The sequence below is a fragment of the Nannospalax galili genome, unplaced genomic scaffold (assembly GCF_000622305.1).
Source record: "Nannospalax galili isolate Female #2095 unplaced genomic scaffold, S.galili_v1.0 scaffold1763, whole genome shotgun sequence".
Lineage (NCBI taxonomy): Eukaryota > Metazoa > Chordata > Mammalia > Rodentia > Spalacidae > Nannospalax > Nannospalax galili.
The window spans coordinates 190,463-202,603 of record NW_008350318.1 but is presented as its reverse complement, the minus strand read 5'-3'; the positions used below and the strand labels follow the sequence as shown (position 1 = coordinate 202,603).

Sequence of the window (12,141 nt, the reverse complement as noted above, 5' to 3'; positions counted from 1 at the left end):
TGACACAGTGATTTTTCCATATCTATGTGACATCTTTGTGTGTGCATACAATGTGTGATGCCCAAATCAGGTAACTATCAGATTCATTACCTCATATATTTATCATTTCTTTTTGTTAAGAACACCTAAAATCTCTATTATATATTTTGAAATACATATTTTATTATTAACCGTAGTTATCTAACGTGCTGTTGAATTTTAGATGTTACTCTTCTCAGTCAGCTGCATCGTGTCCCGATGGGCCATTCTCTTTTCTTCCCTGCACTCTAGTTAGGCACTGGTAACCCGTCCTCTACTCTACTTTATGAGATCGACTTTTTAAATTTCCACGGATAAATCAGAACATGTGGTGTTTGTCTTTTCTGTACTTGACTTTTTTCATTTCTATGTAACACCCTACAATTTTGTTTGTATAATTTCAAATGGAAGGATTCTAATCTTTTACGGCTGATTGTTATTTCATGTTATGTACATACCACATTTTATTTTTCCATTAATCTGCAAAATATCTTGTCTAATGAGTGGCCCATTTCTTAATCAGAGAATTTGATAGTTTTAGGATTGAGTTGAGTTTTTTTGTAGTCTTGGTCTTAATCTCTTGACAATGAGTATTTCGCACATTTCCTCCCCTTCCGTGGGTTGTCTCTTCCCTCGGTTGTTTCCTTTGCTGGATAGTTTTTAATTCAACATAACTGCGTATCTTCTCTACGCTCTTGGCACCATATACAAAAGTTCTTTGCGAAGACCAACATCCTGAAGTGTGTGCTCTATGTTTTCTTCCGTCTCCTGGTCTTGTATTTATGCCTTTAATTCACTTCAAGTTGATGTTTAATAAGGCAGGAAGGAGACGTCCAGTTTTGCTCTTCTGCTCATAGCTATCCAGCATCCACAGCACCATTAATTGATGAGTCTCTCCTGTCAAACTAAACTGGCTGCAAATATGCACATTTATTTCTAGGTTCTCCACTCTGTGCCATTGTTTTAGGCAGTTGTTTATGCTAGCACTGTGCTGTTTTGGTTACAGTCGTAAATTTACGGATAATCATTATTTCTGTTTTGATTTTGATGTACCGTGACCTTACTTGGCCTGTACAACTATTTTAGAATAGCTCAGTATATGGGAACCATCTGTCAAAAGTACTCAGAAGCACAAAGAAACAGAAAAGGTAGATCTAAGACTGCACAAATTACAACTTTGGGGCTTAAGGATAGACAACTATCTTGAGCAGCAGCAGGATAGAGGATTCCCACACTCAAAGGAGAGAGGAAGGGTTCCTATGTTAAGCTAGACAAAGATGGGCCTAGGCCAGCCAGTGTGTGTCCAGGCTTTCTGTTAAAAATATCAAAGTCAAGTGTCAGTTAAGAGATAGTCTGGGCATCAGTGGCCAGCAGGAAATGTTTGGCTGTTTTAATGACTGTTTATTTTTCTACAGTGGTTGTAATGTGGACCAGGGTAACCTGGGTGGCAGAGTAATGTCTAGGACCAAAATGGCTGAGAGGGCTTTTTTGATGACAGAAGTATTAAGAACCATCCATTCTAACATTTTTGCCTCTGGATCTGTTTGATGAGGAAATTAGTACTTAGGTCATTTAGCCAAGCCTTGTCAGATATGCAGGCCGAGTGACTGTGAACCACTGCTAGGTGGATCAAACAAGGTTTTCCAGTCCTGCCTTCCTAGTCATTTGATTCCATAGATCTGAGACATGGCCCTTAAATCTACCCTACCATCTATCTATCATCTATCTATTTATCTATCTATCTATCTATCTATCTATCTATCTATCTATCTATCTATCATCTATCTATCATCTATCTATCTACCTATCATCTATCTATCATCTGTCTAGCATACATCTATATCTATCATCCATCTATCATCTATCTCTATCTATCATCTATCTATCTATCATCTATCTATCTATCATCTATCTATCTATCATCTATCGATTATCTAGCTAGCTAGCTATCTTACATCTATTTGTCGATCATCTATCAATTGTAATACACCTCCTAGTAATTTTGATGGGAGAGGATGGGCACAGTGATGGAGAAAATTCCTGGGGATGATTCCTGTCTCACAAATCCAACTATCAGAATGCAGCAAAGGGTGGTGAAGTGTTCTGACACACAAAAGGCAACACATTCCCCAGGAACTCTGGATTCCCCCATATGCTGCAGAAGCTGCTGGGGACAGCCTAGGGACAGTAGGGTAAAGGGAATTTGTGGGCGGTCACTATGAGAGACAAAACCTTATCAAATTCCAGAGCCCTGTGAGGTTTCTTTTCAAATGAGTGTATCAGAGTGAACATGAGATAGGATTGAAAGCTGAAAAGATACAAGACACCAGGAGAAAATTATAGGCCCATCTTGTAGGAACAAGATATGCAACAAAGATGATTAATTTATAAATAGCAGATTCTTTGGTTTGAGATAGAGGGAAAGCAGGTGAAATTATCTTTCCCATGGGAAATCTGTAGGAATCTGTTGCAGCTTTTGATGATTAATGCATGATCTCACTTCTGAAACAGTAGCAGTAACAGTAACCTACCATCCAGAAATGGAAGAATAAAGCTTTTAATCCATGTATATTTAACTGTGATTCAGATCTGTATGAGAACTGATAGACCCTTTTCACTTACATTATGATGAGAATAGTGACCTATATTTTGAAACACCTCCTGGCAATTTTCCTTTGTTCTAGAATTTCATTGGAAATATATATATATAAAACATTAGTATATATAACAATATACTATATATAATATTAATTAGGTCATACTTTTAAAATTAAAAACAAGAATAAACTATTGTCTAGCCTGATGAGACTATTGTCTCAAAGATCTGTTATGGTATCTGGAAATGTATCTGACTTTGAAATGAAATCATTTCCAGGAAATTCCAGATCACTGTTCAAAATATGTATCACAGGTTAATCATTCTTTTTAGACTATACACGACTATGCAATTAAATGAAGAGAAAAATCAAAACTATACCCTTATGAATGATCTTGAAATCAACAATTTTGCTCCAGAAAAACTCTTGAGGGCCTGGAGAGATGGTTCAGAAGTTAGGGGTACTGGCTGCTCCTGCAGAGGACCTGGGTTCACTACCACATGGGAGCTCACAATTGTCCATAACTCCAGCTCCAGGGCATCTGACGCCCTCTTCTGGCCTCCACAGGTATTTCACAACCTGGGTGCACTTACATACATGAAGACAAGACACTCATACACATAAATAAAAATAAGTAAAATTACAGCAACAGCAAAAAACAACTCCTAGAGTCAAGATTTACAGCATTTAACTCTTTTTATGTAGGGACACTGACAAACATTTTCAAAACATTCTAAAAATATTTGCTCTGATAACATGTCTTCAAATGGTATATCAGTTAGCAAGGCATGGTGGCACATGCCTTTAATCCCAGAACTCAGGAGGCAGAGGCAAGTGAATCTCTGTGAGATGGAGACCAGCCTGGTCTACATATTAAGTTCTAGGCCACCTGGGTCTACAGAGAGACTCTGTCTCAAACAAAGAAAACAAACAAAAATAGAAAACAATATAAAGCATCAGGTCCAGGGAGATGTCACATCAGTTAGGAACACTTTCAGAGCAACCACGAGAACTGGAGTTCCAATGCCAGCCTCCTCTTAACAAGCCAGGTGTGTGATCCCACACCTGCTGTAATTCCAGCACTGGGGGGTAGATAGCAGGTTGCTGGGCTTGCTGGCTTCCAGCCTAGCTGAGAAAAATCACAAGCTCGAGGTTCAGGGAGAGGTTCTGCCTCAAAAGAATGAGGTGGAAAGTGATAGAGGAGAATGCCCAATACCTTCCTCTGGTCTCCACATGTGCACACAGATGCACGCACACCCAAACCATGTGCACATACACCACATATACATAAGTATATACACATACACACAATAAATGTGTAAAATGAAAAAATATTCATTTTAAGAGAATAAACTTTTTTATTACTCTCATAAAATGCATATCAGCAAATCAACAGCCTGAATATTACTAGTTTAAATAAATGACAAAATAAAAAGGCACAGTGCTTGTACTTCTTCATGTAGGTTCCAAGTTATGGGAATTGATAATATATTTTCACAAGGAGATGGGGAAGAGCTATTCTGCATGTGGAGGTTGAGACTTAGTCCTTATACTGTGGTTCACACAAACTCTTTCTAAATATTAAAATATTTCCAAATTAACAATTCAGCACTGTTACCCCAGGTCCTTTACCTCAGGCTCCAAACCTGTATGTGATTCTGCAACCTTCATAACAGGGTGTCCTAGAACTTGTTCCTGTACTGTGGCTTATGCCAGTCTGGTTGATAATATTTAAATATCACCCTGTTCATGTATGAGCCTGTAAAGAATGAAGCAAGAAATGGTTCTTATTTGAAAAAGAAAAGAAAACTGAGATGATGCTGATCCAGAAAACAAGTATCTCTGTAAGTCCAGGGAAAATTCTAAGACCTGAAAAGTCAGAACACCAGCTCTAATGGCATCAGACAATTACTTGAAGAAAGTTCTGTGGAGCAAGTTCATTTGTAGGATTGTCTAAGTACACAGTCAATTTTCAGTTGGTTCTTGGCTTGAGTACTATAGAGGACCATCTTCTTTTTACACGTGGGTTTGCAATAAGTCCCTCACTTCTTGGTAAACTTAGGAACACCAGATTAGTCCAAGTCTTCAGTCTTCACTAGGGAAGCTGTCTTCTCACAAATCCAAGAAATTTCAGCACTGCAGTGAGAAATGTAAATATTCCCTCTTTCAAAATCAGCACATCCTGCTGATCCAGTCATCTGGTCACGTTCCTTATTACTAAGTCTAAAAAGCAATTGATTTTAAATGAATTATATGAATCATTTTAATCATCTTTGATATCAATCATCGATATTTAATCATCATTCAGTGTTCCCAGCATTATAGGAACATATAATGCTTGTGATACCTCTTCCTCTACAAAGCACCAAAACCAGTAAAGCCAGTACATCTAAGCTTTTTATTCCAAGCTAATTCTGATTCCAGGGAAAAAAATGTCACCAACACACCAGTTGGTTACCTCCTTGAGCCCAGCCTGACTCCATGTGGCACCTGGACTTCTGTCAGGGAGACTGAATCTCTTTCCAAGGGTGCCTTATAGAAGGCACAGAAGCTGGGGGGACAATTTGGCAAGACATGTTTATGTTGTTGACTTCTAGTTCATCATAACATTAAATAGTTGCAACAGTACAATTTCCTAAGTGTTGTACATTTGATGTATACTGTCAACATTGTCATCAAAAGTCTGTAGTGGTATTAGAATTGACTTAAGACCTTTGCCACATAGGTAATTGATGAATCTTAGTCATGAAGCTAATCAGTGAATGAATCTGTCATCTCAGACATACTTTTTGTTAGAAAAAAAGTCAAGTTATTTATTATGAATAAGTGTTTTAATGTGTCAATATGTGTCCTTATGACAAATACCACCCTTGTGGATTGTAATTGCTGGAAAAAAAATAGCTGATGACTGAACAGGTGACCTCAACTGATCAGCTTTGATTTGATCCCTTTTTAGCTGGGCAAACTTGGATAAATCATTTAATCTTTCTGTGCTAATATTTTTAGCTATATAGTGGGGATATTAAAGTACTTCCTTCAAGGCTTTATATTTACAAAGTACTTTTAACTTACTAAAATTTATGTATACATTCTTAATAAGGAAAACAACTAAGAGATGAAGTTCGGTGCCTTGCTGTGGCTGTCAAATAGATGGAATTAGTTACCTGTCCTCATCATGTTTTCTACTGAAATTCTTTAAAAAATATTATAATTATTTTTGTATCTAGGTTTACAGTTCTTATGATTTGCATTGATTTTCTCGGAATTCTATGGAACTATTTTAAGAGATTTATTTATTTTATGTGTATGTGTGTGCCTGAGTGTACGCATGTGCACCACATATGTGCAGAAGACCACAGAGATTAGAAGAAGGCTTCGGATCCCCTGGAACTGAAGTTGTAGATAGTTGAGTGATGCTCTGGGGGTGCTGGGAACCGAATCCAGGTCCTCCACAAGAGCAGCCAGTGCTCATAACTGATGAGCCATCTTTCCAACCACTCCATGGAAATCTTGATCTGCTACCGCAGTAGTAAGAGATTACAAGGATGGAGAGAGAACTGAACCATCTTCCCACAACCAATTTCTGTCAGATTGGTTCCAAGATAATCCCAGCCAAAAGAAAGAAAATGTGGGTAAAAGCTGTGATTGGAGGAAATCCTGAGAGCGAGAGAAAGAAAAAGGTGAGAGGGCCACCTGGCATTTTGCAGAGGTAAGAAAGAAAAGAACACTGATTAAATTCATATATTGTCTGTGATGTAGCTCAGTGGTCGATCACCTGCCTAGCATGGGCAAGGTCCATCCAGGCTTCTATTCCCAGTACCTCATTCATTTCAATAATGATTCTCACTCAAAATCCACCAATTTCCTATCCTATAAATAAAAATACCTTGTTTGTTTTTCATTTCATGGGTAAAATCAACAGCCCAGGAGATCCTGTCATACCTTTTCTCGAATGCTGTCAATCTTCACCATGGTGGCATTCCTGTCTGCACAATCCTTTCTACTGTCTCTCCACGTTTTCTCTTCATTGATCGTGAAATAATAGCAACTATTTTCATGCCATTGCCATGACTTGGGACAAGGATTGCACTTATGGTCTGAAAAGGGAATTATACTCAAAAGTACAGCCTATAGGTGGAACACAGATCTGAGAGTCAGTGCCCTGAAAATAGACTGTGTTAGGACCCTCTGGAAACAGAGTCAGCTCAGTTATGAGCTGGGCAATGGGGACAGTCTTTGCAAATCCAGCTATGCATTCTTCGGCTCATAATAACCAGATCACCTAGAAGGAGCTAATCAAGTGAGAGGTGGAAGTGTTCAAGATGATAACATTTGAAAATGATTATAAAATTCATCACTGTGTTTTCATAAATATGGACTCAACCTTCATTTCCTTGTATTCTATAGATTTAATGTGGTGTGATATGATATTACCACGCCACATTACAGCTTATACCTGAATAAAACAGTTTAATTCTTAGCTTTAGTTTTAAGAATGGGCCCAAACTCAGATGGCATTCATTCCCCTCGAACATGCTGTTGGAGTAGTCCTCACTCCTAATTTTATTCAAATCCATTTCTCCAGCTTCTCCGTCTCGGATTCACCCTTGTCTTATCAACCTTGGCCTTTCATCTAGACCATCTCATACACACACTGTCAAGGTTTCTCCCAGTCTTCATTGTTGTCCATGAAAATGCATTCACTGCTGTCCAGTGCTTTGACATGTTAATTCTCAAGCACACCCACATTCATTCATTATCTTTAGTTGAGCAGCAAATTGAGGTTTCCAGGAATCAAGGTCAGGTACCCAGGTCTCAAGAGCACATGGTTCAGTGACTTAGCAAGGTTAAGAGTCATTAGTCCAGATTTTTGTCTGTTTTATAAGTCATTCCTACAGTGTGATCAGGGGCTGCTGAAGGACATAATTCCAAGGTGCCTTGATGCGCGAGGGAACTTAAATCAGGGTGGCAGATTGTATCTGCCCTTTTATCAGATCTAAGTCATATTACCTGAAGTGTGGATGAGGAGCTCCTTGCAGAGTTTGGTAGCCATCTGGCCCTGCTTCTGTAGGAGTTTGGATATCTGGGATTGGAGATCATCATCAGTGGAAATCTTCTTGGAGTTTTTCAGTTGCTGGGACAGATTATCCTGCCGCTGGTGGATAACTTTCTGAAGTTGATTCAAGTTCTCTGAATCTGAATTAATGTCATTATACATCTGCAAAACTGCAAAATGTAATGAGACAAGTACATATACCCTTCCATTCTTGCAAGGGCCATCTCAAAGCAGTCTCTCTCTCTCTCTCTCTCTCTCTCTCTCTCTCTCTCTCTCTCTCTCTCTCCTCTCCCCTCTCCCCCATCTCTCAAAGTGGGGTTTCTCTCTCTCTCTCTCCCTCTCTCCTCTCTCCTCTCTCCTCTCTCCCCTCTCTCTCCCTCTCCATGTCTTCTTGCCATGAGGAACTGTATTCCTTCTCAAATCACAAACTAAATAAACCTTCACTTCCTTAAGTAAAAGTATTTGTCAAATCAATGAGAAAAATGAAAACCAACAATGCTGTATCTTTCAACAAATAAACTTACGACTGAAGTTATTCTAAGAGTGGATACTAGTCAAATCAGTATGTTCGTTATATCATATACTTAACATTTTATGAAATACATATCCTAAGGATGTTTTTGTGCTTGCCGTCAATACAGAGTGCTCTACTCTGTCCATTGCCAATTGCACCTTGAATGAGTTTGGAGCTGCCGCAGAGTGGAGCTTCCATTGTGATGCAGAGATGGTTCAGTTCTGCATTGGGTGCAGCATAACCTCCAGTACTCTGTGTGCCTTCCTTGGTCATTCTACTCAGGTTGTTGCTGCCACACAAATGCTTTCTCTATACCAGGAAGGTCATGGATAAGCAGAATAAGTTATTTTTCTGCTAAGGCAATTGAACCTTCAAACCCTTTCCCAAATACGTCTCTCTTACTGCCTGGTGTGACTTAGTTCATCAAAAGGCAGCAGTGAAGATGGGCAAAGTTCCTGTGATAATGAAGTATAACCCTTGCCATTTTGTTTTGAAGGCATGGAGAATGGGATAGATCTGAGGGAGCAGAAGTGACTAGAGGATTCTGGATGTTACCACCATCATCTATAATCCTTCTGGCATTTGCATAGTTTACAAGAGTTTAATAATCAAATTTCTTGTGTTTACTGCAAGCATACTTACACATAATCCCCAAGGTTACCAGCCCCATCAGCAGTATCAGGCAGAGGGTCAGCAGGCTCACGGCAACTGTTCGCCATATAGGGGATGCAACTGGGTGTCCTGGAAAACCAACAGAGGACTGTCCAGCCAGAACTGCCTCAGGCTGTTATAGGTAGGGTTGTTTCTCCCACTCTGGAAGTTTCCAGACACTAATATTTCTCCCTTGTTTCTTCAGCATCACTATTCAGACAATTTTCAATACGAAGCTCAGTAGGTTCCCTTCCCAGCTTTCCATTTCCCGCCACTGGCCCTCCTTTTGAGGGTGAGTGTCTGCCCCCGCCTGCGGGGACCCTGTACAGGTAAAGCTCGAGGGGGACCACTCCCTGAAAGGAAAAACGGGCGAGAAAGAGTAGACGGAGCCCAAGCAAGTCCACTTGTCAAGGGTTCACTTTATTGAACTGTAAGCTTTCCTTATATACAGTTTGTATTTAGAAGGGGTTGAAGAAGTTGGTCAAAGGTTACAGCATTCTTATGGGTATGGGATGGGGAACTGAGCAATTCAGCAATGTGACTGACCACCAGGTGTTCCAAGAGATTACTGCATGACTTATCTTTTCCGAGAACTGTTTGCAAGGGGAAGAGAAAGATAACCTTGCCATAAATTCTTTCTCAAGGTTACTAGTGCAGGCAGAATGTCCTGCTTAAGTCAACTGTTTGTAGAGCCATATTATATTTTTTGGTAATGAATGTTGTTTCTCCAGCTCCCGACAAGTGTCTCCTGATTTTCAGACTTTTGTTTCACATCAGCACCCACCTTTTTTCCTTAAGCTGGCTGATTTCATGAATGAGGTATGGAAACTTTCTCTGGAAGGATGCTAACAATAGGAGAGGCCCCAATTTTAAGACACAAATCTCCAACAGGCGTACTCCTCTACCTTCCTCATAAAAGTGGATTAGACTTTTAAAATAAAGTTAATCTGCAAAAAATAGCTTTAATTCATTATCATTTATTCTACTTACTGAGTAATGAACTAATCTTGAATGAAAAAAATGTAAAGTCTAACCTACAAACAGCAGAACAGAGTAGGAAGCTAGTAGATAACTTTTTGAACTTTAACATTTCTTCTTTATTTGAAATACAAATGTCTATCATAAAAATATCTGTTGCCTTCCTCTTCTTTGATTTGGGTCATACTGGTATCTAGCCTGATGCATTTGCTAGATTAGCATTGTTTCTGGGTACAGTATTACACATAGCATATCTACACCTCCATTATTCTCAGTGGTTAGAGTGAGAGTTCAAAACAGAACAAGCCATACAATCATCTTTAGTAGACACATGTAAACCCTATTCTCATTATCTTTTTGTGTATCTTTCCCCCAAAGTTTCTCTCTCTCTCTCTCTCTCTCTCTCTCTCTCTCTCTCTCTCTTTCTCTCTCTCTCCAAATCTGAAGAGCAGGAGAAAGTAGTTTATATGATTCAGGACAACAAACAGAACTATAAGGAAACTTTTGAAGTTAAGGAGATAGACTTATACTATCTCACTTACATTAAAGCGTGTCTGGCCATGGTCACATGGCATTTCTGCTAACTGGACATGCTGGCATGGGAACCAACACTGGTTCCATGTGTGCCACTTGTATAAACTAACTTAAACCACTTAATGTCTTTCAGAGTCAATGTTTTGATCTGTGCAATGGAAAAAAATGGTAATATTATTTCATTTATTTTACAATTACATTTTGATAGACATAATATGTACATTATACAGGGATTATTATTGATAAATATTATGAATTACACTTGGGATTTCAGCTACCTTAAATTTTTTAAGAATTATAAAAGAAGAGCTAGCCCATGTTCGTTTCTGACCTCCCACACTCAAAATTTTCCCTTAAGTTACTTGTACCACATATTAGCAAAGATTCCTCCACTTTTTAAAGAATCCTTCTGGCCTCTTGAAGAATATTCCTCTGACATCTCTAACAAGGTATAAGCATCAAGGATGTCTGTAAATAAACATCTCCCAATCTCCAAACCCCATCTCTGACATAGCCAATCAAAAATATTTCATTTTGAGGCAGCGAGTCATGGCATAGTAACAGCACATAATTTACACCGGTCTCCAGAGCCATATATTTTCTCCTCAGTTTTAAGGACACTCGCTCTGCTAATGTAGCCCAGGACCCTTTGTCTCTTCTTTGGAGATTCCTTTGCGCACTCATACTTCGGTCATTTAGTATCAAAGCCAGGATCTCAGAGCTCTTAACACCTGTCATTTCCAAGGTTACAGATCACTTTCTCTGAATGCCTACCTCTTTTTCTTAGGTTTTCTCCATTCTGGTTATGTCTTGCTCCAGTAGAATCTTGAAACATAAGTGTTGCATAGGTCACTTGGTCAGACGTTTTAGGAGAAAGCACTGCTATAAATTACGCAATTTATGCTGCAGTATCTTCAGGCCTGGTTCAGGGAGTTCCTTTCAAGGCTGGGAGTTTTTACAAAGACAAATAACTAGCACAAGACACTCCCCAGAGGTTGCTCCTTTGTGAGGACAGAATGAAAACCAGTTCCTCCGTACTGAAAGAGACAGAGATTAAGAACTCTCTTTAGGAATGAGAATATTGCTGATTTCAGACTGAAGCTCATTGTTCCTTTTAAGCCAAGACTTTGTGTTTGGAGGCAAGCAGGAGAGAGCTTTGTGTTGGAATTCCCATGATCCTCAGAGCTCTGAAGTTTAAAACAATCAAGTTCTCTGCTTTGCATGTGTCTAAGGCTAGCTAATCCTATAGGAATCTACTTTGTCCTCAGCCATACCAGATACCAAGCAGAGAGGGCATAGGAAGAGCTGTGTCACATTTGCCTGGCTAGTGCAACGAGCTACCCATCAACCGTGTGTGTGTGTGTGTGTGTGTGTGTGTGTGTGAGAGAGAGAGAGAGAGAGAGAGAGAGAGACAGAGAGAGACAGAGACAAAGAGAGAGACAGAGAAAGACAGAGATAGAGACAAGACAGAGACACACAGAGATGCAGAGACAGTGAGAGGGAGACAGAGAATTGGCAGTGGGGGAGAGATGAGGCATGGAGAAACATTAGGAGGTGTTTCAATTAAGTATGAGAGAGAATTTCCTTTTTGCATGGTTATGTAAACATCCAGAACAAGACATTTTAAACAATACCTTGAAGCTTTGGGAGAGTGAGGAAGAGCAGGTACGTTCCAGAGCTAAGGAGACAGAGGCATGCTAATGCCTCTATTTTAGTTATAAAGTTTGGTTATAAAGTTTGGTTATAAAGGCCATAGAAGCCACAGGGGTCTTAAAAGACTGTATCTATTTCTA

The 12,141-nt window shown here is 39.3% G+C and overlaps 1 protein-coding gene across 1 annotated transcript; it reads right to left on the bottom strand.

Annotated features, from left to right (window-relative positions):
* Positions 1-4,687: 4,687 nt before the first annotated feature.
* On the bottom strand, positions 4,688-11,693 carry Clec12b (C-type lectin domain family 12 member B). Its single transcript, XM_008847412.2, has 7 exons — positions 11,690-11,693; positions 11,123-11,230; positions 8,828-8,926; positions 7,626-7,841; positions 6,558-6,712; positions 6,157-6,272; positions 4,688-4,838 (listed from the first exon to the last, which is right to left on the bottom strand). The coding sequence occupies exons 1-7, from the start codon at positions 11,691-11,693 to the stop codon at positions 4,688-4,690; spliced, it is 849 nt and encodes a 282-aa protein (XP_008845634.2).
* Between the last annotated feature and the right edge of the window lie 448 nt (positions 11,694-12,141).

Coding starts and splice junctions, on each gene's coding strand:
- Clec12b (XM_008847412.2), bottom strand. Junction 6,273..6,557: donor TTGACAGCATTCGAGAAAAG/GTATGACAGGAT, acceptor TCTCGCTCTCAG/GATTTCCTCCAATCACAGCT. Junction 4,839..6,156: donor TCAGTTCTCTCTCCATCCTT/GTAATCTCTTAC, acceptor ATTGCTTTTTAG/ACTTAGTAATAAGGAACGTG.